This window comes from Hemitrygon akajei, chromosome 10 (genome assembly GCF_048418815.1).
Source record: "Hemitrygon akajei chromosome 10, sHemAka1.3, whole genome shotgun sequence".
In the NCBI taxonomy this organism is placed as follows: Eukaryota; Metazoa; Chordata; class Chondrichthyes; order Myliobatiformes; family Dasyatidae; genus Hemitrygon; species Hemitrygon akajei.
The window spans coordinates 157,599,401-157,623,817 of NC_133133.1; the positions used below are offsets into that span (position 1 = coordinate 157,599,401).

The 24,417-nt window shown below is 40.1% G+C and overlaps 1 protein-coding gene across 3 annotated transcripts in view; it reads left to right on the plus strand.

Annotated features, from left to right (window-relative positions):
* Positions 1-19,398, plus strand: part of mdfic (MyoD family inhibitor domain containing) — a 57,704-nt gene extending 38,306 nt beyond the window's left edge. For 2 of the 3 annotated variants that reach the window (XM_073059494.1, XM_073059495.1), the window contains exons 5-6: positions 16,260-16,551; positions 17,882-18,018. In XM_073059494.1, coding sequence (XP_072915595.1) covers positions 16,260-16,531 — 272 coding nt within the window. In that variant the 3' untranslated portion in view covers positions 16,532-16,551; positions 17,882-18,018. Of the gene's footprint in view, positions 1-16,259; positions 16,552-17,881 lie in introns of all 3 variants that reach the window. The other variant, XM_073059497.1, reaches the window with a different exon arrangement.
* The last annotated feature ends 5,019 nt before the right edge of the window (positions 19,399-24,417 follow it).

The following is a 24,417-nucleotide window of genomic DNA, read 5'->3' on the forward strand; positions in this document are numbered from 1 at the left end:
CTGCTGCAAGCAAGTAAAATAAATAATACAGATTCCATGTGAACTTGAAAATCATTTTACTTTGCCTGGCCATCCTGACCCATCGGCAAATAGCAATTGAAAGTACTTCAAGGGTAATTTAGGGATCTGTGATGATACAAAGTTTCTTCAGATATATAAAGTGAGTAAAAGAGGTGAAAGTAGATATCGGATCACTGGAAAATGTTGCTGGAGAGATAGTAATGGTGGATCAACTGAATAAATATTTTCTATCAGTCTTCACACTAGCAGTATGCTGGAAGTTCAGAAGTGAGTGAAGGTGCATTACTGGGGAGAATGTGCTTGGGAAACTGGAAGGTCTGAAGGTAGATAAGTCACCTGGATTGGATGGTGTACACCCCAAGATTCCGAAAGTGGTGGCTTCCTACAAAGCGAAACCCAATAGCATAAATGGCAGTGATGCTTCACTACCAGATGAACTCAATGCCTTCTGTGCCCACTTTGAAAGGGAGATTATAACTACAGCTGTGAAGATCCCTGCTGCAGCTGATGACCCTGTGATCTTTGTCTCAGGGGCTGATGTTAGGCTGCCTTTAAAGAGGGTGATCTCTCGCAAGGTGGAAGGTCCCAATGGAGTACCCGTTGAGGATCTGAAAACTTGTGCCAACCAACTAGCAGGAGTATTCAAAGACATTTTCAGCCTCTCACTGCTATGGACGGAAGTTTCCACTTGCTTCAAAAAAGGCAACAATTATACCAGTGCAAAAGAAGAAAGATGTGAGCTGCCTTAATGCCTATCGCCCGGGAGCACTCACATCTATAGTGATGAAATTCTTTGAGAGGTTGGTCATGACTAGACTGAACTCCTGCCTCAGCAAGGACCTGGACCCATTGCAATTTACCTATCACCACAATAGGTCAATGGCAGATGCAATTTCAATGGCTCTTCACACAGCCTTACACCACCTGGACAACATGAACACCTATGTCAGGATGCTGTTCATCGACTATAGCTCAGCATTTAATGCCATTGTTCCCAAAAACCTGATTGAGAAGTTGCAGAACCTGGGCCTCTGTACCTCCCTCTGCAATTGGATGCTCGACTTCCTAACCAGAAGACCACAGTCTCTGTGGATTGGTGATAACATATCCTCCTCGCTGACGATCAGCGCTGGTGCATCTCAGGGGTGTGTGTTTAGCCCACTGCTCTACTCCCTATATACCCATGACTGTGTGGCTATGCATAGCTCAAATACCAGTTATAAATTTGCCGACAATACAACCATTGTTGGTAGAATCTCAGATGGAAATGAGAGGGCATACAGGAGTGAGATATGCCAACTAGTGGAGTGGTGTCGCAGCAACAACCTAGCACTCAACGGCACTATGATGAAAGAGCTTATTGTGGAGTTCAGGAAGGGTAAGATGAAGGAACACACACCAATCCTCATAGAGAGATCAGAAGTGAAGAGAGTGAGCAGTTTCAAGTTACTGGGTGTCAAGATCTCTGAGGATCTAACCTGGTCCCAACATATCGATACAGTTATAAAGAAGGCAAGACAGCAACTATGCTTCATTAGGAGTTGAAGAGATTGGGCATGTCAGCAAAAACACTTAAAAGCTTCTATAGATATACTGTGGAGAGCATTCTGACAGGCTGCATCACTGTCTGATATGGGGGGTTCTACTGCACAGGTCTGAAAGAAGCTGCAGAGGGTTGTAAATCTAGTCAACTCCATCTGGGGTAATAGCCTACAAAGTACCCAGGATATCTTCAGGGAGCAGTATCTCAGAAAGGCAGCGTCCATTATTAAGGACCTCCAGCACACAGGGCATGCCCTTTTCTCACTGTTACCATCAGGTAGGAGGTACAGAAGTCTGAAGATACACACTCAGCGATTCAGGAACAGCTTCTTCCCCTCTGCCATTTGATTCTTAAATGGACATTGAACCTGTGAGCACTACCTCACATTTTTAATATATATTTCTTTTTTTTTTGCACAGCTCTTAATCTATTCAGTAAATGTATTCTGCAATTCATTAACTTATAGAAGCAAAAAAAAATATTATGTATTGCATTGAACTGCTGCTACTAAGTTAACAAATTTCATGACATGTGCTGGTGATAATAAACCTGATTCTGATTCTGAAGAGATTGTAGATATATTAAGAATGATTTTTCAAGAATCAGTTGATTCTTGCATGGTTCCAAAGAAATGGAAAATTGCAGATATCACTCTAGTATTCAAAAAGGAAGAGAGGCAGAAGAAAGGAAAGAAAGACCAGTTAGTCTGAACTCAGTGGTTGGGAAGATATTGGAGTCGATTGTTAAGGATGTGGTTTTGGGGAGCTTGGAGGCACATGATAAAATGAGCCATAATCAGCATGGTTTCCACTAGGGAAAATCTTGCCTGACAAATCTGTTGGAATTCTTTGAAGAAATAACAAGCAGGATAGACAAAGGAGAATCGATGGATGTTGTGTACTGGCATTTCAGAAGGCCTTTGACAAGGTTTACACATGAGGCTGCTAAACAAGTTAAGAGCCCATGGCATTACAGGAAAGATACTAACACAGATTGATTGGCAGGAGGCAAAGAGTGGGAATAAAGGGTGCCTTTTCTGGTTGGCTGCATGTGACTAGTGATGTTCCACAGGGATCTGTGTTGGGACCACTTCTTGTTATGTTTTATGGCAATGATTTGGATGATGGAGTTGATGGCTTTGTTGCAAAGTTTGAGGACGATATGAAGATGTGTGGTGGGCAGATAGTTTTGTGGAAGTTGAGGGGCTGCAGATGGACAGACAGATTAGGAGAATGGGTAAAGAAGTGGAAAATGGAATAAAATGCAATTGGTAGAAGTAGTAAAAGGGTAGACTATTTTCCAAATGGAGAGAAAATTTAAAAAATGTGAGGCGCAAAGGGATTTGGAAGTTCTTGTACAGGATTCCATAAAGGTTAATTTGCAGGTTGAGGTGAGGAAGACAAATGCGATGTTAGCATTCATTTCAAGAGGACTAGAATATAAAAGCAAGGATGTAATGTTAAGGCTTTATAAAGCACTGGTGAGGCCTCACTTGGAATATTGTGGCAGTTTTGGGTCCCTTATCTTACAAGTGTAGAAAGAATGTGTTGACATTCGAAAGAGTTCAAAGGAGGTTCTCGAAAATGATTCTGGGATTTAAAGTCTTGTCATATGAAGAGTGTCTGATGACTCTGGGCCTGTACTCACTGGAATTCAGAAGAATGAGGAGTGGCCTCATTGAAAACTATTGAATGTTGATAGGCCTCAGTAGGATGATATGGAGAGGATGTTTCCTATGGTGGTGGCGTCCTGGACCAGAAGGCACAGCCTCAGAATAGAGTGGCATCCTTTAGAATAGAGATGAGGAGGAATTTCTTCAGCCAGAGTGGTAAATCTATTGAAGTTGTTACCATAGGTGGCTGTAGAGGCCAAGTCAATGGTTATAGTTAAGGCAGAGGTTGATTGATTCTTGATTGGTCAGGGCATGAGGGGATATGGGGAGAAGGCAGGAGATTGGGGCTGAGAAGGAAAATGGATCAGCATGATGAAATGGTGGAGCAAGTTTGATTTTCCAATGGTCCAGTTCTACTCCTATATCTTATAGACTCCTGATCTAAATCTGCTTGCGTGATATATGACTATCAGTTTGAAGACTTAATGGTTAAAAAGTTGCACAAATTTTGTAGAAGCATTGAGAATGATTCAACCAATCAACAGCCCCCATCCCTTGTTCACCCCCCCCCCCCCATGCCTATTCCACCGATCTATGTCAAAATTGGCTCTCTTCCCACAGGCTGTTGTTGTACTACTCCACTATCCATAACCATCTTTGTTCTCAATAAATGATTTACCATTGGTATCTTGGATGGAAAATTCCAAAGATTCTTTGCCTTCTCAGTGAAGAAATGTCACTCTGCCCTAGTTTTGAATGGTAGACTCCTTATTTTGAGACAGGTGCTCCCTGGATATGGCTAATCTAGCCATGGGAAATATTAACTGTCAAACCTACCCTGTCAAGATCCTTAAGAATTTTATGCACTCTGTAAGCTTGTCTCTCCATTCTTCTAGGTTTAAGCTTGAGACTCTGCTTAATCCCTTTTCTTAGAACAAGCCAACCACCCTTGGCGTCAGTCTGGTTATTCTATTCTGAATTTATTCTTTCTTAGTTAGGGAGGTAATTCATCTTGAGCAGGGCCTTGTAAAATTGGTGCAATAACTTGCAATGTTGCATCCAAGCATATTTAAGAACCATTCATAAAGATTTGGGCACTTTCACACTTAGTGAGGTTCCATTGTTTAAAAAAGGCTCAAAAAGTAAGCCGGGAGATTAGGCTGGTAAGTTTGACACCGGTAGTAGGTAAATTATTGGAAGGAATACTAAGAGATTGGATCTACAAGTATTTGGATAGACAGGGACTTATTAGAAAAAGTTGGCATAGCTTTGTGCATGGTAAGTCATGTTTAACCAATCTATTAGAGTTTTTCGAGGAAGTTACCAGGAAAGTGGATGACATGGACTTCAGTAAGGCCTTTGACAAGGTCCTGCATGGGAGGTTAGTTAGGTAGATTCAGTCTCTAGGTATACATGGAGAGGTAGTAAATTGGATTAGACATTGGCTCAATGGAAGAAGCCAGAGAGTGGTAGTGGAGGATTGCTACTCTGAGTGGAGGCTTGTGACTAGTGGTGTGCCACAGGGATCAGTGCTGGGTCCATTGAGATGGAGTTTAATGTGGACAAGTGTGAGGTATTGCACTTTGGAAGGTCAAACCAAAGTAGAACATACAAGATAAATGGTAGGACACTGAGGAGTGCAGTAGAACAGAGGGATATTAATAAGGTTGAAAGAGTGCAGAGAAGGTTTACAAGGATGTTGCCAGGACTTGAGAAACTGAGTTACAGAGAAAGGTTGAATAGGTTAGGACTTTATTCCCTGGAGCATAGGAGAATGAGGGGTGATTTGATAGAGGTGTATAAAATTATGATGGGTATAGATAGAGTGAATGCAAGCAGGCTTTTTCCACTGAGGCCAGGGAAGAAAGAAACCAGAGGTCATGGGTTAAGGGTGAGGGGGGAAAAGTTTAAAGGGAAAATTGGGGGGGCTTCTTCACGCAGAGAGTGGTGGGAGTGTGGAATGACCTGCCAGATGAAGTGGTGAATGTGGGCTCACTTTTAACATATAAGAAAATCTTGGACAGGTACATGGATGAGAGGGGTTTGGAGGGCTATGGGCCAGGTGCAGGTCAGTGGGACTAGGCAGAAAAATGGTTTGGCACAGCCAAGAAGGGCCAAAAGGCCTGTTTTTGTGCTGTAATATTCTATGGTCCTTAGTTCTTGATCTTACCTCTTCATGATACCAGAGTGTATAACGAACCTTCCCTTGTTTGGTTGAAATCATCTAACTTAGGACAGTATAACATTTGACTTTGAAAATTGCCTGCCCAATGTTCGAAATGGCCTTCCTGCTTTAGCATTGTTTTAGCTCCTCGAATGATTTTGAGTAGAATAAGATCTGTTCACAATAAGAGAAAATCCACATTATCTGTGTATTCCCTAACACAGAAATGATTAGTTTGGCAATGTAATAGGCAAAATGTATTGGGACAGATCTTGTTGTCAGTCATAGGCTGTAGGTGCCCACCATGTGAGAATAGTGACAATCTGGGGCTTCTGGCCTTAATGCCAATACCACATTCTGTTGACACTGATTAATGGCTGTCCCATGTTAAAACATCTGCAGAAGCAGCTTTCAGTTGGAGTGATTGAGTCATCCTCCATCCCACGGAACTGCTTAAAAAGGAGGAGGAGGAAAAATATGGACTTGCCATCTGTAGCATCACTGACTTCAATAGCTTAAGTTCAATGTTATATTATGAGGCTGTGCACAGAAGTGGAGTCTTGCCATATGATCACAAGACTGTAAGATATAGGAGCAGAATGTGGTTATCTGGGTGAACTGAATAAGCCCGGTTCACGACCTCGTCAGAAAGTAGTGGCAAAAAGCATTTGAACAAATAAACGGAAATAACTCACCAAACACTGAAAGTGCAAACGCATACTGTGTTAAAATAATTTAATTTGCCTTTTTTCTTGCTCCCAGCCTTGTAGCTACTCCTGTATATCGAAATAAATTGCCTCGTGTATTCTTGCACCATGCCTAACCTGGCTTGCTGCTTCCTTAGCATAACTGGCATCTCCAGTATTCTTCGTGAGGAGACCTAAACTCCGAGCATACTCACAGAGATTACTAGTAGAACTTGTGCAGCAAGTACAGAATTTCTAAACCTCCTGATATTTAAGGGCACTTGGGTCTAGAGGGGTTGGTTTGGCATACAACTGCTGGCATTTCTTAAAGTTCATGAAGCCTGACTGGTACAAAACCTATTTGGTTTCTTCTATAATGTTGCATTGCAAAATACTTTTGTGTATTTTAGCCTTTTTTGTAGTGTAGATCATTAAAAAAGAAGTGTGACAAGATTGTCTCTCACACTCTAATCCATGGCATTTTCTGGGTGGTAGAATTTAAAATGCTTTATTTTGCACAGTTAACAAAAAGGCTCTAGGGTAGACATTGCTCCCTTTTGTGTACATTCACTGAATAAAAAGTTATAATAAAAATAATTTTGACATTAAACTTCTGCAATACGGTAAAAAGTCTAGATAGCAGCCCAAATTTCAGATTCATTAATTTATCACATGTACATTGACACGCAATGAAATGTGTCATTGGTGTCAAGAACTAACAGCAATCAAAGCATGTGCTGGGGGCAACGTTTAAGTGTTGCCACATAATCCGGCACCAGTATAGCATGCCTACAGCCTTCAGCAGAACAACACAAATAACAGCAACAAAACTTAACAGCCAAACAGGTCACTTTTCTCCCTCCTATTCCCAAAGAATTAGAATCAGAAACGGGTTTATTATCACTGGCATGTGCGTGAAATTTGTTAACTTAGCAGCAGCAGTTCAATGCAATATATATTATAGAAGATAAATAAATTACAGTATATGTATACAGTATTGAATAGATTAAAAATCGTGCAAAAGCAGAAATAAGATATACTAAAGAAATGTGAGGTAGTGTTCATGGGTTCAATGTCCATTTAGGAATCGGATGGCAGAGGGGAGGAAGCTGTTCATGAATCGCTGAGTGTGTGCCTTCAAGCTTCTGTACCTCCTGCCTGATGGTAACAATTAGAAAAAGGCATGCTCTGGGTGCTGGGAGTCCTTAATAATGGACGCTCTCTTTCTGAATTACCGCTCCTTGAGGATGTCCCGGATACTCTGTAGGCTTGTATCCAACATGGAGCTTAATAATTTACAACCCTCTGCAGCTTCTTTCAGTCCTGTACAGTAGCCTCACCCCATTTCCCCCCTCCCCATACCAGACAGTGATGCAGCCTGTCAGAATGCTCTCCATGGTACATCTATCTATAGAAGAACGGGTCTCCATTCCCAGGATGGACATGCCAACGTCCAGTCCCTGGCCTGGACCCGCAAATCACAGATTTCTTACTTCCATTCCCACTGACCATAGGCCTCAACATTTAGATTCACCGACTTTGATATTTGACCATTATTAGGTTTTGACCTTTGGTATCAAGCCGAGCACTGGCTGATTATGGGATTTTCAACATTGGACATGATTACATGGACCTTCTATGCCGGGACGTAATGCCCTGGGTTGTCACTGGCCTTGTTCCCCGGGGCCTACTGACCCAACATCAGTCCACAGTGAACACTGACCTTCTACTGCAGAATGCTCCAGCCTGGACTCTGGCTCTTGCCTCGACAACTCATTTACTGCAGCTAACCTCCAACCTGTAACTCCCCTCCTCTCTTTCCCTAAACCCTAACCTGTCACTTAACTCCACATGCTGCCCCCAAAAACACCCTGCGAAACTTTTAAAAAGAACAATTAAGTCTGAGCCACTACCTCAGTGGCAACAGCAGCTCGGCATCATCTTGACTGGATTTGGATTTTAGACCCCTTGTGCAACTAAACGAGGAAACAAACTATTTGTTTAACAGTGTTCTAGAAGCTAGTGGAGCAAAATCAGGCAGTATTCCAATTAGAATTCTTGGCCAGTGCAACCAAGCACCAATTCCAGGCTTACTTTCAATGCTCTGGATTGTAAATCCATTACTAGATATGCACCTGGAAAAGGATGATTTTCAATTTCCATGCACACAATTTGTTTAACACAGAAGGGAGTTGAATAAGTTTTCAGCTCAATTTTTATTTCCATTGTCCTCTGATCTTAAGTATTTGGACCCGTGCTCTATACTTTGCAGGTGTGGTAACATAAACCATCCTCAAAGCCCAAATACAGATGTGCACTATGATTCCAAATACTTGTGTAGTGATAATAATCATTCCAAGGATACTTGAACACTTATCAAATGAACAAGAGACTGATGTCAGTTTTGCTGTAAATTTTTAAAAACTGTTTTGAAGCACAGTTGGATTGAGTTGTACAGTGTGGAAGTGAACATTCTGCCCACTGAGAGATTGCACATCAGTCATCCAGTTTCACCAATCTCATTCTGTTCCGTCTACGTTCCCCTTGACTTCCTCATGGACTTTTCTCGTTCCTGTGGAAATTTGTAGGCCAGTTAACTTGCAGAGGACATTGTATTAGAGGAAAGTAGAGCACATAGATGTGGTCATGGAGAAGACGTGCAGTCTCCACTGGGATAGCTGCGGGGGGGAGGGGGGAGGTCAGGATTGAACCTGGGTCGCTAGAGTTGTGTGGACGTGGCTCAGCATACTGTATGTTTTAAAGTCAGAGAAAAGCACAGCACAGAAACAGGTCCTTCGGCCCATCTAGTCTATGCCGAACCATCTAAACTGCCTACTCCGATAATCTATGCCGAGAGCTCCATATCCCTACTACCTATGTAGCTATCCAAACTTCACTTAAAGATTGAAATCAAGTTTACGTCACCACTTGCGCTGGCAGCTCTTTCCACACACTCACGACACTCTGAAGAAGTCTCCCCTTGTGTTCCCCTTAAACTTTTCACCTTTTGCCCTTAATCCATGACCTCTCGTTGTAGTCGCACCCCATCTCAGTGGAAAAAGTCTGTTTGCATTTACCCTATCTATACCCCTCATAATTTTATATATCTCTATGAAATCTCCCCTCATTCTTCTATGATCTAAGAAATAAAGTCCTAATCTATTCGATCTTTCCTTATAACTCAGGCCCTCCAGACCCAACAACATCCTTGTAAATTTTCTCTGCACTCTTTCAAACTTGTTTGCATCTTTCCTGTAGGTAACGTGACCAAAACTGCACACAATACTCCAAATGAGGTTTTACCATTTGTTATATACAATTTCAACATGGCATCCCAACTCTTGTACTCGATACTCTGATTTAGGAAGGCCAATGTGCCAAAAGCTTTTTTTTACGGCCCCATCTACTTGTGCCATCACTTTCAATTAATATATATATACACCAGAGTAGCTGCAACTAATTGATATTTGTTTTAAATATCACCTACATTCAGCAATGTAGGTAGGTCAGTATGCGCTGTATAATTGTGGGTTTTCCCACATCAACCGATCCAGTGCCATCAATACAAAAGGTAGGAATGCAATAGTTTTTAAAATTGGAAGTGGCCATGTATTTTATGTGTACCCTTACATTTATTTCTCCATTGTTTCAATCAGTTGATTAAAACTCTTCAGTGAGGTCAGTTAAATTATTGCTTTATTGTACGGCCAATTGCTGAATATAGAGAGTACAATTATAAAGCACAAACTCAACCTGCCTCATTTCAGGTTACTCCTGAGAATAAGATGAATATTAAACTGTGGCAATATTCCAGTGAATGGTAGGGCATTGAGTGCAGTAGGACAAAGGGATCTGGGAATACAGGTCCAGAATTCATTGGAAGTGGTGTCACAGGTTGATGGGGTCATAAAGCTTTTTAGCACATTGGCCTTCATAGAACAAAGTACTGAGTACAGGAGATAGGATATTATGTTGCAGTTGTGTAAGATGTTAGTAAGTCCTAATTTTTAGAATTGTGTGCAGTTTTGGTCCCCTACCTACAGGATAGATGTAAATAAGGATGAAAGAGTACAGAAAATTTACAAGGATGTTACTGGGACTGGAGGACTTCAATGGAAAGGAAAGATTGAACAGGTTAGGATTTTATTCCTTGAAATTTAGGAGATTGAGGGGAGATTTGATAGAGATATCGGAATCATGAGGGGCATAGATAGGGTAAATGCAGGCAGGCTTTTCCCACTGAGGTTGGGTGAAAGGTTAAAAGCTTTAAGGGGAGCATGAGAGGAAACTTCTTCACTGAGGGTCATGAGAAAGTGGAACAAGCTGCCAGCAAAGTGATACATGCAAGCTTGATTTCAACGTTTAAGAGAAGTTTGGGTAGGTATATGGATGTGAGGGTTATGGAGGTCCAGGCTCCCAGTGCTGGTCTTAATGTTTCAATTAAGTGGTTCAACATATATGAGATGGACCTGTTTCTGTGCTGCATTTTTTTGTGACTATGACTCTTAGTCTTTAAGAGGACCATTTTGATTGGCTTCCCATATCAATTCATTGCTAAAAGATGGAGTCTGACCTCTTATCCAATAAGATTTAGCCAAGAGTACATTTTCTGTTTCTATTTCTGGACATATTGGATTGTTGTAGTTTTTCAAATGGTTAAGTGACCTCTATGGGTGATCATTTTATTAACCTAGAGAATAAATTATCTTTAAAAATGTAAATATTGATGGTCATTATGGTCTTTATCATAGCCTTGACCTATATGCACAAAAATGGGTGGCAGTTTGGGTGGATTTAAGAGGAAAACAAGAGTCCTTTTTAAAGCAGCGATGGTTAACTGGGCCAGAATTTTGTTCTTGGTTTTTGTAGAACAAATAACATTCAGAATTATGTGCTCTTATTCTGAATTTTGTTTCCAAGTGGATTACAATGTCCAGTTTCCACTACATTTTAGGGGGTGAGGGGAGGGACTAGGAATTACTTTCTCACTGCTTTTGCCCTCTGCTCTAAGCTAAATTATGCAGACCGACAAATTTTAAATCTTCTTCCTGATTGGAATCCAGAGGGAATAAAATGGGTTAGGGTAGTGTTAGTGTAAAATCCATTACTTGACAGTCAGCAAGGACTCGGCTGAAAGGCCTGTTTCTTTACTTCATTTCAATGATTTTGACTGAGTTTTGTTACCAGTGCTAAAGCTGCTACAGCTCAACCAGAACTGTTCAAAATTAAAGAGTTTAGACGCTTTGAACCAATGTAAATTGAGGTTTTTTTACAATCCAATATTTCTAGAATGGAATAGAAGAAACATTGCACTGTCAGTTATTAATATCAAGTGGAAATATAGTAAGAGGTGCTGAGAGAGTCCTTTGAATTGAGGATAAACTTGTATTAAAAGTCTAAACATTGAGAATCTAACTGCTGGAGAAAGCCAACTAATATTTTATATATAATATTATGTGTCAAGTTGTGACTGTTCAAAAAGACGGTCTTGTCACCTCTGGCTAATTGGCATTGGAGTTACCATTGCCAAGTCTTGAATCATTTTCCTGGAAGGAAGAGGGTGTAAGTCTGTAGACCTTATAGGGACCAACATCTGGGCTTTGTAGTTTTATTACTTGTAGTTGTTCTGTGGTGGCTAGGTCACCTATCTGTCTAAAGTCTTCCCATAATTTGAAGGCATGAGTAAGAAATTTGATAGAACTTCCCTTTTGCTTGTCTGGCAGAGGGTAGTGCTTGGGTTGTTTGGTACAATCAAGGTGAAAACAGCTTGCATAATTAGAATTCTAACCACTAATCAAGGCCAAAACAGCTTGCATAATTAGCAATCTGTCCACCAATGGTTCTTCATAGTTGCAGTCTGTACCATTTGCAAAATGGAGGGGCTTGACAAAGCTTCTGCGCTTGATCTTGATTTGGATCTAATTTACCATAACGTCAAAGACAATAGACACATTAAAAAAAAAGCACATACATCCCGATTTGAAAGTGCATCATTGGTTCATTATCCTCATACGGTTAAAAGTGTTAAACTTCATACCAAAATAAAGCAGATTGGATGGTGACTGTGTTCCATCTTTTGAAGGGAAATTGAGGATGGGTATTAAGTATTGAACTCGGCTGTAAAACCACTTCTTATAGTTTTTAAAAAATATATAAAAATTCACCTTTCAAGTAGATATTTTGGTCCAGATTCTACATGATGAGAAGCAGAAGCATGTGTTATACAAATGTACTCTTAGTCTTAAAGAGAAGAAAGTCTTGCTTAACTGTGTGCTGATCATCAAATGGCGCTCAATGGTGCTATAATTCAAATGGTACTGTGCATATTTTTGAGGAATAAGTATTCAATTTTTTTTATTTTGATCTCTTCTAGGGTTCATATTTATGTTGCTTAAATATAAAAATCTCTGAACGTTATCCCTTCCCTAGGTTTAAAATATATGGGATTAATCAAATGCTTAGTTAGCTCCTTTTCTAATTTGCATTTAAACGGAGAATAGTCTGTTCAGTTTCTGATCTGCATTGAATAAAAATGTGATTTATTCATATGTGCAAATTTCTCTTTCGGTTAAACCAAACCTAGTAGTTTATTTTACCAGTGCCTTATTTGCATTTAATAATGGAGTATGCGAGTAATTCCTGAATTCATATTTAACCAATGAAATACCAGTTAACTCTTGTCCTTGGTGTTTTTTTTGTTTTTTTTCTTGAATCACTTCAGGTTTAGTGAAGCTAGAAAGTACATTATAGTGTTTTAATCGATGTCATGAACTTGGATAATACCTGAAAGTGGAGATAAATTGATGAGTCAATTACTGCTTCTGCCTTCGGGGCCTAACAGTCAGTTATATTAACGATAATTAATAGGCTTTAGGGAGCAACTAATTTTTCAGGAAATCCAAACAGGATGTACAAGACATAAAGGAAGTGAGCTGAGGACTCCTTGAAATAGAATATTAATGACTGATTTTTTTCTTAAAGAACCAAATCGTTGATTACGGACATTTGTTGACTTAATGCTGCAATGTTTTGAGGTAAAAATGAGGAAATTTGTATGAATTTGTAAAATAATCACAATTATTCCATCAATAGAATATAAATATTCAGAGATTTTATGCTTTTTGTTTTGTGAATCCTTTTCTGACATAATGATTTATACATGAAAGGAAAAAGTTACTAGAAACTGCATTCATCACTGCTTTATATTGTGGTGGATTGCAGGTCCTTGCTGATGCAGTGTTTAACATTAGTGCACAATTTTGCCCACTTCGAATCAAATGAAATATACTGTCTGGCAACCTTGCTCCTTTCCCCGCTGCCCCCTCCCCCACGTTTCTATATTCCTGTGCTTTGTAAGTCCCATTGTTTGAACAATGTTCAGGTGTCAGCCATAAGAGAAGTCGGCATTTGCAGTTATTGTTTGCGTATGCGGTTAAAGCAGTGAATGACAGTTGTCATAATGACTACCACTGGCGGATCAGTGAATTTGGAATTTTGCTTGCCTTGAGTAATAAGTCAAAGGTGAAATGTCGGGTACTACAGGGGGTGCTTCAGAAATGAGATGTGCTGAATCAGTAGCATTCTTGAGAAAATGCTTTGCTACAGTAAGTATGGCCGACTGTTTGTGGCAATACACAAGAGCAAGCATCCTGTAAGGGTGGAAAGGATGTTTCCTACAGTGGGCGAGACTAGGACCAGAGGGCACAGCCTCAGAATTGAGTGATATCCATTTAGAACAGAGTCGAGAAGGAATTTATTTAGACCAAGGTTGGTGAATCTGTGGAATTCATTGCTCCAGATGGCCATGGAGACCAAGTCATTGTGTATATTTAAAGTGGAGGTTGATTGGTTCTTGATTAGTCATGACATCAAAGGTTGTGGAGAGAAGGCAGGAGAACAGGGTTGAGAGGGATAATAAATCAGCCATGATGGAATGGCGGAGCAGACTTGATGGATGGAAGGCCTAATTCTGCTCCTATGTTTAATGGTCTGCGGGCTTGGATTTCTGCACAGATGACCTCAGATCAAGATGGGATGGTTATTGGCCACTCAATATTGCAAGTCTGCATAAGTAATTTTTATCTTACCTGTCAGGAGACTGCTAGGATCTAATGTATTGGTGGGTATTCACTTTGCTTGCTTACTTACTATCACTGAAGTTATTGGAATCTAATATGACCTACAAGGTCAGTATTTTACCTGTGGGTTTCCTTTTCAGTTAGTTACAATTAATTTATTGTATTGTTTTCAAACCCCCTACTGATAATCTTTCTATGTGGTCAAGTGAAGCAGAAACAGGGTGAAATAATTTACAGCGTAGCACCTCTTCTGCACACACCCCAGTGGGTGCTCTTGATTCTTAAGCCCCATATTCTAGATACTTGAAAAAAGACCTTCCTGAATCTAAAACATTTTAAGATCCAGTAGGCACTACAATGAGGTTCTGTTAATAAATTGCTCTACAGTCAGTGAAAATTGGCACTTACTGGTATCAATTTAGGATCTACTCTGTACTAAAATTAAGAAATATTGTACATTTATTTAATGTGCATAATCTGCACAATTTTGGGACAGTGAAATATCGATCTAGATTATGTACTTGTAAAACCAATATTTTGGTGTCATTATACCACCAACCTGACAGTACGGGAAGAGTTGATGCCAAAATTTTGAGGTTGAAATCAACAATGCCCTACTGTTCTGGAAGTATGTTCTTTTGCAATCTTCTCTAACATAATTGAGAAAAATTGTCACGGTGAGAACTTGAGGTACATATTAATATTGCTGTAAAATACTCTGGAAAATTAACATTTTGAATGAGCTGTTATTGCCATGGTCAGCCACAATAAATATTACACCGTTTTTGTTCCCCAGCTCTGAGTTTGTGTGTGTAGGTTTTAATTACGTTAGATAAACAAAAATATAATACATGGATTTTTAAAAGCTTGATCTGCCATCTGTATATTACAATCTTAATATTGTGCTCTGTGAAATGTTTTAAGTTAAAGTTCAGAGGTTCATTTTATTGTCAAAGTACGTATGTACAATTTTGATATTTGTCTTCTTCAGATAGCCATGAAAAAGGATAAACCATGGGAGTTGTTGAAAACCAAGACATCAACCAACTCCCCCCGCACGAAAAAGAAACGGAAGCAAAACTTGCAAGCCCCACCCCCCACCCCCTTCCTCACACAAAAACTAACAGATCACTCACAGGGAGAAAACAGCAGCTAGAACATCAAACCCCAAACCCCCAACTCCCTCCCTTGCACAAAGTTAATAGTTGTAATTTTTTATTTCCACATTGGTGTCTGAAAGTTGCCCTACTAGGTTGTTATTGAAGTCCAAGGAGCCCATGCAAACAAAGGAAGTTTAAGTTACTGAGCTGATCAGGTGCTGCGGGAAACTTTGGTTGCATTTGTTGCATCTTTACTGGTTACATAAACCATTTCTTCAGTAGAAACTTTCAACTTATAGTGAGGAAAAAGCACCTGAAATCTTTTCGATTGTTATTTCTGTTCCTATTAACTTCTACACTGAAGTTTTTGCTGACATGTTTTTCTTGTGAAGAGGGCAATAATGTGTGGTTAGAAGCTTTGCTCCTCTCCTTACTGGGCTCCTTAAATTTGGTGCTTTCCCACAGTGTTTAATCTAGTGGCCCAGTTGATGGATGTAAAAGCATAATTAGGATTTGCCTCCTTTTAGTTGAAACTCCAGCTAACTGTGGAAGGTGCCATTCAGCTGTTCATCATAATTGTTGAATCTAAAACTTGTTTGTTCAAAGGAACAACATTATTTATTCTTTTCTCTTATAATCTTCTTTCCTCTTTTCAATTTACTCCTTTCTCTATCCTGCATGAAGAAAGAAATCAAATATTTTAATTAAAAGCATAATGTATTTCGTTCTCTGCAGGCCAGGCACCTGTAATGGGAGGAATCCACTAACATTTCAAATCAATGACTTAAAGCATTAATTCCATTTCTCTGTCCACGGGTACTGCCTAACCTGCAGAGTATTTCTAGCATTTTTCAGCCTCCACGATATTTTTTCATTTGTAATAGATAAGTGAATATTTAAGCTGTAATGCTATGTGTTCTGTAGGATATGGGAACTCAAAGACATACAATGTAAAGATAGTTGTAAGTATGCATACAGAAATTTTTAAATCTGCTTTTTTCAGTGAAGCTGCATTTACTTTATTGACTTTGTTCAAATCTTTCTCTCTGCATTAGACTGCTGTGCTTCTTTGGTTCTGGCCTGTCTTTTCTGTCACTGCACCGAGCTCACCCTTGGGCTGCTTGAAGTTTGCTCCTTCTGTCAGCATGGTTTCTGTGATTCCTGCTGTGTTTGCTGTGGCTGTTGCTGCATCAGCCTTCAGGAGACCCCTGCTGAGGATCTCAACTGTGCCTGTGACTTCGACTTTACACTCTTTGATTCTTGCTGTGAGACAACTGAATGTCTGGAAATTTGTTTAGAGTGTTCTGAACTCTGCCAGCATAGCTAAATAAAATGACCAGGACCAAGGTTTGTCTTGTATATGTTAATGTCTTGTTCGATTTTAAGCTAACTGTTGAGGCGAAAACCATTGAAATTGATGCTGAAATACGTAGTTCAATTTTGAAGTGTTTGCATCATTCAACTTGTATGCCCAAACATCATTCATCTTCAAATTGATGCGCTATAAAAACTACTTTTAACTTGGATAAACCAGGTTTCTGTTTTTATTTAGCAAGTTTGCACAAATCTTGTGTTAAATTTCTGGTTGCATAAAAGAAAAGCAAAATTAAAATGTTAATGTAAATGATCAAGGAAGTAGATGATGTAGAGGATTGGATATGGTCTTCCCAATTACTATCCATGTTCAAACTGAACCCAGATTCCTGAGATATTTGTACAGTGTGTGCATGGTTCCTATGTAAACTGAACCCAGTCTCTTATGCAAAGCTACTATTGGGCTTTTGTGATCGGTATGAGGTTAAAGACCAACAGCATTTTAACATAATTCTAAGATGTTTATCATGTGTTGCTTGGGTGAAGTTTAATAAAGTGTCAGTTGGAATGAAGTTTAGAGGGCATTAAGTAATAATCTTTTAATGTGCGGTTTTCAGTATAGCAAGAAAAAGATGTGCAGAATCCTTGAAATAGTAGATCAGTTAGCATCTGCGGAGGGTAAAAAACGAATTAATGTTCCGGATCAGTGATGTGTCAAATGAAGGTCTGCTGTTAAGAAATATTAACTGCTTTTGTGATCATAGATGGTACCTGTCCTGTTGAGTATTCCCTTCATCTGCATGATTTTATCCTTCAATAGAGTTGCTTTCTCATCTGCTTCTATGTAAGAGTTTTGGTTATGACTTATATCAAACGCTTAAACTATTTTTTCAGTATGTCTGGCTAAATAAGATTCTAAAGAACTCCATTGCATGTATTGATTGAGCCAAGCTGTTCTAAATTAATGTAATACATTTTGGGGATGTAAAAGGCTTGGAAAGTTTAGGGTTATTGCACACAGTAATCAGAAATATTTTGACTATCTTGATCTCTTTTTAATTTTTAACACTTCTAACTAACGACATACAGAAATCGTGCTTCAGTCTCTATCACCAAGGTGGGATTTTGTGTCAATGTTTTTGTGGGATGGGTATAGTGGTGGGGCAGTGTTATAAGGCATGTAGCAATAGAATATTGAGCTTCTTGACTATTTCCGTTAAATGTTACTAATGCTGATGGTTGAAAAAAAAGTTGGTTATGGAATAAAAGATAGTTATGTCAGTATGATTTGATTTAATGTGACTTTTCCTTTTTTCTTTCCCATTTTATAATCGGCTGGATGGGTGGTGATGTACACTTGAAGATGGTTGTGTGCATTGCATTCTCGCCTGCCTATTCTGTGAATTTGTCACCTTTTGCAACATTATTCTGGGACAAGCTTCGTGTGGTATATGCACATCTGAAAACACTTGCTGCTGTTGTGGACCAGATGACTTTGGGGATGACTGCAACTGCCCATGTGATATGGACTGTGGCATGATGGATGCCTGCTGTGAGTCCTCAGACTGCTTGGAAATCTGTATGGAATGCTGTGGGATATGCTTTCCTTCATGATCATCTGACTTAACATTTTTTTTAAAGCTTTGCTTTTCAAAAATCGACATAATGCCTCCTCATGGACGTGATGTACCCATGTGATTATTCTCAACAGACCAGATACATATAAGCTTTTACATCGGTATTAAAAACAATTACTGTGGAAATAAAAATCATCTCTGAACTATTATGGGCAATGATCTGGCATGTTTATTTGTTAAATGTGCAGGAAAAACTTCATTAAAGCTTGCAAATGTTGCTTTATTATTAGGTAAAGATGTTGCTATGGAATATTTTACTTGTCTATGATTAGATTATGTATAGTTTCAAAAAAATTCTGCACAGACTTTTATGTATTAATGTTACGTATTGTTATTAAATGTGTTTTGGATAATTGGATTATACACTTAGAGTTTATAATCTGGGCTTGTAGTTCTCGGTCCTGATTATTTTTGTTTTTTTAAAAATTCAAATTAGAGGAATGGGTTTGGTTGCTTTTCCTACTAAATTATTAACAATATGCTCATTAATATAACTGGCTATCTGTTACGCCACTGGTGTTTAGGGCAGCAATGAAGGCCCTCTATCTCTGTCTGTCCATACAGATATAGAAGGATTCTTCATTGCTGTTAAATAACTTTTTTTAACTGGAGGACTAGTGGATCACGCTTTGTCTGGCCTCTACCTTATGACCTGTTTGGCATACTCTACCAAGAGCCAAAGCACAAGGCCCCGACTCCAGCCCGCACAGCTCTGTGGGTCATTGAGTCACACAAGCCTCCTAATCCTGCGACAACCTTGGAGGAACTTAATGTAAACAAAGTGTATAATCTTTGTATTTAGTGCCTTGACTTTAAAAACAAGTTTTGTAAAAACTTCCTTTTTGTTGTGTCCATCAAACAGGAACAATTGTAACAAGTCTTCATCTCTGCTTATTTTCTTGAATGAATTGTTATAAATTATAAATCAACTTAAGCCTACCTGCATGGGGAATTAGGAGAGGTTTTGAATACAGTCATATATTTCATTAATTTAAGAACTTTTTTTCTGGAAACTTATTGAGTAGAATAGCAATAAGTCAAATAAAGTTGAAAAGCAATGCAGGTTAATAGGGGAAAAATAATTTGTTTTAATTTGTACGTAGCTTCTCTTTCTGAGAGAAACAAAGGCTGACCATATATTTTTATAGCTTATGTTTTTAACAGACTAGAGCATTGGTCCAGGCCATGTACTAAAACCAACCAAGACTATTTTTAAAATAAAAACAATTAGACTTAGTTAAAACTTTGACTGTGTTTTCTTTGAAATGTATGATTGCATAATCCAGTTAATGTGTTGAATATTTGTGCACATTTTGTTCTCGCTCATAACGATAATAACCTGTAAGACTTTATGATGGAAAAGACAATGAGAACCATGTGGCAATATGCACCGATTAGTGCAACACTATTGCATCAGAGAGTGTCAGAGTTTGGAGTTCGGTTCTGTCACTGCTTATAAGGAGTTTATACATTCTCCCCATGACAACATGTGTTTCAAGTGTCCTGGTTTCCTCGTTCAGTCCAAAAACGTACCAGTTAGAAGGTTAATTGGTCATTGTAAATTATCCTGTGATTAGGCTAGGGTTAAAATTAGGTGGGTTGCTGGGTGATGCAGCTCATTGCGCCAGAAGAGCCAATTCTCCATTCCCCACCCGCCCGCAATTTCTAAATAAATAAATGGGTTTCTGATTGATGTTATGATACCAGCCCCCTCCTTTGTGAGAATCGCAAGAGCCCTAGTGAAGGGGAGGTCAATGACCCAAGAGAAGAGAGAGACATGCTGAATCCCGCGTTCCACCGAGATGCAGAATAAGGCGACCTTGACTATTGTCTCATGAAGACCACGTGTAAAGCCCTTGGGCAAAGTGGGCTGGTTGAGAGAGAGATTGACACCGGCAACCTGATTGACACCTGCGATCCCGTGAGGAAGTATAAAGGAGGGTCTGGGGGGGGGGACGACCCCTTCAGACGCACCAAGGAGACACGATAGCGATCCCGTCGTAGCGGGAAGCCATTTTGAAGGAAACCATGTGCGTTAGATTCCGAATCGGGAATCTGTGGCTGGAATCACGGAAAATCGCTTTTAACTAACAACAGGGAAGCCTGCTCCCCTGATTCCACGGCTTTGCTTTGTAAGGACCCGGGCAAGTGTTCCTTTTCTCACCAATCTCTCTCTCTCTCTCTCCAACACGGGAAACCCAGCGGTTCCCAAGAGGCTGAAGCCTGCAGACTTTTGAATGACTTTTATATTTCCAAATGGACAATATATTATCCCCTAGACAACGATAGAGCTTATTTCTGATTGATTATTACTATACCTGCGCTTTAGATTGAGTATTGACGACGTAGGTTATCTGAATTTTTCTATTAACCTTACTTTTGTGCCCCTTTATAAATAAAAACGTTTAAAAATGGTACCATCAGACTTCAGCGGACCTCTCTATCTTTGCTAGTAAGTGATCCAGTTACGGGATATGTAACATTGAGCTCATTCTTTCAGGAATCTCTTCTGAGGACATTGTGTACATGTGAAAGAATGCTTGTTCAAGATGGCCTTGTTAGAAAAGATATTTTGCTATATTTAAGTTGTTGCCTTATGGAAGAACAAATGACAAATGATTCATTATGATTATGGTGAATTTAATGATGCGGTTCAAATTTGGAGCTTGACTGAAGACTTCAATCGAAGTATGTTGGTATTTGTCCATGACATCTGACTTATCACCTTGAATTTGAAGCTTAGTTTGGTGGTTAAATGAGCAGCCAATTATTCAAATTCCATATTTTAATGTATAATTAGGTTAAGATTCACTTCAGTAACAGTACAATGCATATTGCATAGAAATCAAAAATATCAGAAAGCAAATCACTTATGAATTTACTTTCAAGTAATAAGCATCTACATAGTTAGTATTTCCAAAACTTTGTTTCATGGGAAGTTGGGCTAGTTCCCTTAGGTCTGTGAATTCAGAAGAAACTTCATCCTAGTAGAACTACTTGAATTGGAAAGGAGAACTTGGGTGAAGGTTGAGAGAAACAAACTCCACTTCAGAATCATTTGCTTTCTCCAATTTAATCAATGGTATTATAAAGTTTGCAAAAATATTAGTGCTTATTAACCAACACACACAAAATGCTGGTGGAATGCAACAGGCCAGGCAGCATCTATAGAAAGATGCACTGTCGAGGTTTCAGGCCAAGACCCTTTGTCAGGACTATCTCAAAGAAAAGATAGTAAGAGATTTGAAAGTAGGAGGGGGAGGGGGAATTCCAAAATGATAGGAGAAGACAGGAGGGGGTGAAGTGAAGCCCTAAGAGCTGGAAAGGTGATTGGCAAAAGGGATACAGAGCTGGAGAAGGGAAAGGATCATGGGACGGGAGGCCTAGGGGGAAAGAAAGGGGGAGGGGAGCACCAGAGGGAGATGGAGAACAGGCAAAGAGTGATAGGCAGAGAGAGAACAAAAAGGGGGGAATAAATAAACCAGGGATGGGGTAAGAAGGGGAGGAGGGGCAGACAGAGCGTAGATGTTCAGCAAAATGGTCTCCTAGTCTGCGTCAGGTCTCACCAATATATAAAAGGCCGCACTGGGAGCACTGGATGCAGTATACCACACCAGCTGACTCACAGGTGAAGTGTCGCCTCACCTGGAAGGACTGTCTGGGGCCCTGAATGGTGGTGAGGGAGGAAGTGTAAGGGCAAGTATAGCACTTATTCCGCTAACAAGGGTAAGTACCAGGAGGGAGATTAGTGGGAAGGGATGGGAGGGACGAACGGACAAGGGAGTCACGTAGGGAGTGATCCCTGCGGAAAGCAGAAGGGGGGCCAGGGAGAGATGTGCTTGTTAGTGGGAACCCATTGGAGGTAACGGAAGTTACAGAGAATTATACGTTGGACCTGGAGGCTGGTGGGGTGGTAGGTGAGGACAAGGGGAACCCTATCCTGAGTGGGGTGGTGGGCGGATGGGGTGAGGGCAGATGTGCGGGAAATGGGAGAGATGCGTTTGAGAACAGAGTTGATGGTGGAGGAAGGGAACCCCTTTTGTTTAAAATAGGAAGACATTTCCTTTGTCCTGGAATGAAAAGCCTCATCCTGAGAGGCGGAGATGGAGGAATTGTGAGAAGGGGATGGCATTCTTGCAAGAGACAGGGTGGGAAGAGGAATAGTCCAGGTAGCTGTGCGAGTCAGTAGGTTTATAGTAGATATCAGTAGAGAAGCCGTCTCCAGAGATGGAGACAGAAAGATCAGAAAGGGGAGGGAGGTGTGGGAAATGGACCAGGTAAATTTGAGGGCAGGTTGGAAGTTGGAGGCAAAGTTAATGAAGTCAACGAACTCGGCATGCGTGCAGGATGCAGCACCAATGCAGTTGTCGATGTAGCGAAGGAACAGGGGGATGGATACGCATATAGGCTTGGAACACGGACTGTTCCACAAAGCCAACAAAAAGGCAGGCATAGCTGGGACCCATACGGGTGCCTTTTCTGAACACCTATGCTCTGTCCACCAGAGAAAGCAGGATCTCCCAGTGGCCATGCATTTTAAATCCACATCCCCTTCCCATTCTGATATGTCTATCCATGGCCTGCTCTACTTTCAAGATGAAGCCACACTCAGGTCGGAGGAACAACACCTTGTATTCCATCTGGGTAGCCTCCAACATGATGGTATGAACATTGATTTCTCTAACTTCCGTAATTGCCCCTCCTCCCCTTCTTACCCCTTCCCTGATTTATTTATTCCCTCCCCCACTTTTTGTTCTCTCTTTGCCTATCACTCTTTGTCTGTTCTCCATCTCCCTCTGGTGTTCCCCTCCCCCTTTCTTTCTCCCTAGGCTTCCCGTCCCATGATCCTTTCCCTTCTCCAGCTCTGTATCCCTTTTGCCAATCACCTTTCCAGCTCTTAGCTTCACTCCACCCCCTCCTGTCTTCTCCTATCATTTTGGATTCCCCCTTCCCCTCCTACTTTCAAATCTCTTACTATCTTCTCTTTCAGTCAGTCCCGACAAAGGGTCTCGGCCCGAAACGTCGACCGTGCTTCTTCCTATAGATGCTGCCTGGCCTGCTGCGTTCCACCAGCATTTTGTGTGTGTTGCTTGAATTTCCGGCATCTGCAGATTTCCTCTTGTTTGCGTTAGTGCCTATTAAGTTGCCTTCTCTCAGCTGATTTACACAAATATTTTGAACTAGCTTTTGCAATTGATATAGTAAAAGATTTCTGCAGCATTTACAATGGTATCCAGTTTGGCAAATGAACTCAGGATGCCCAAATACAGTGGGTCAGAAAAAAATATTTCCAATTGACAACAGAGTATGATTCTATATATGGTATAATAATCTATAACGGGGGCTCTATTCTTCAGACTAAGAAAGGCTTTGGATTTTAAATTCATCCTAAATATCTAGAAATTTGGATCACATCCATTTTTGAAGTCCTAATAATATGAGATACTTCTACAGTGAAACAAATTAGTGATCATGTGGTCGGGGGAAATAACTGGAATAGCTTTGCTTTACTTGTGCTTACTTGTCTTTTCAAGTAACCTTAACACCTAATCACAGTTAGGCAGGTGAGCTATCGTTCATCTGGTGGCTCGTGGGAAGTAGTCTGGTCTGAAAGAACTTTTACCACTGGAGCCTCGGACCGTCAAGAAGGGGAGAGAATAGAAACAAAACACAAGTCCCAAGTCTTTATCTGAAATCCTCTCTTTGGCACCAGCCCAAGCGACCACAGGCAGTGACTAAGTTGGGCCATAGAGGTAAGTGCAAGCTGATGCATTCATGCTTCACTCTGTTTTCAAGGTAGCAGGTAATGAAAATTTTTAAGAACTTGAAATAACTGAAATGGATGTCTTAGAAAAATATATGATGCAGTGTGTGTGTATTATGAGCAGTCTTGTCCCACTGCAACTTTAACATATGCTAATTTCCTACATTCAGACCGACACAAGCTTTACTTGACTGTTCGAGGAGAATCTCAGCTCCTGACATTTCAATCGAAGTGTGTTAATGTGCTCCACACTGAGTCATCACATACACAATATATAAGGAAATGACAGCTCCTTTATGCTGAATCATGACAGGAAGTGTTTGGACTAACTTCCTGATGTTTGATACTTAAATAATGGGTGTAAATGTATCAAAATGCGAGCTGTATTTTTCTCCTTCATGATTTGTACTTTAGAAGATGTTCAAAATGATTTTTGTAATCCAGTTTCTAAGCAGAAAAGCTTGAAGCGATTAGATACTGCTCATTAAATAACAAGAT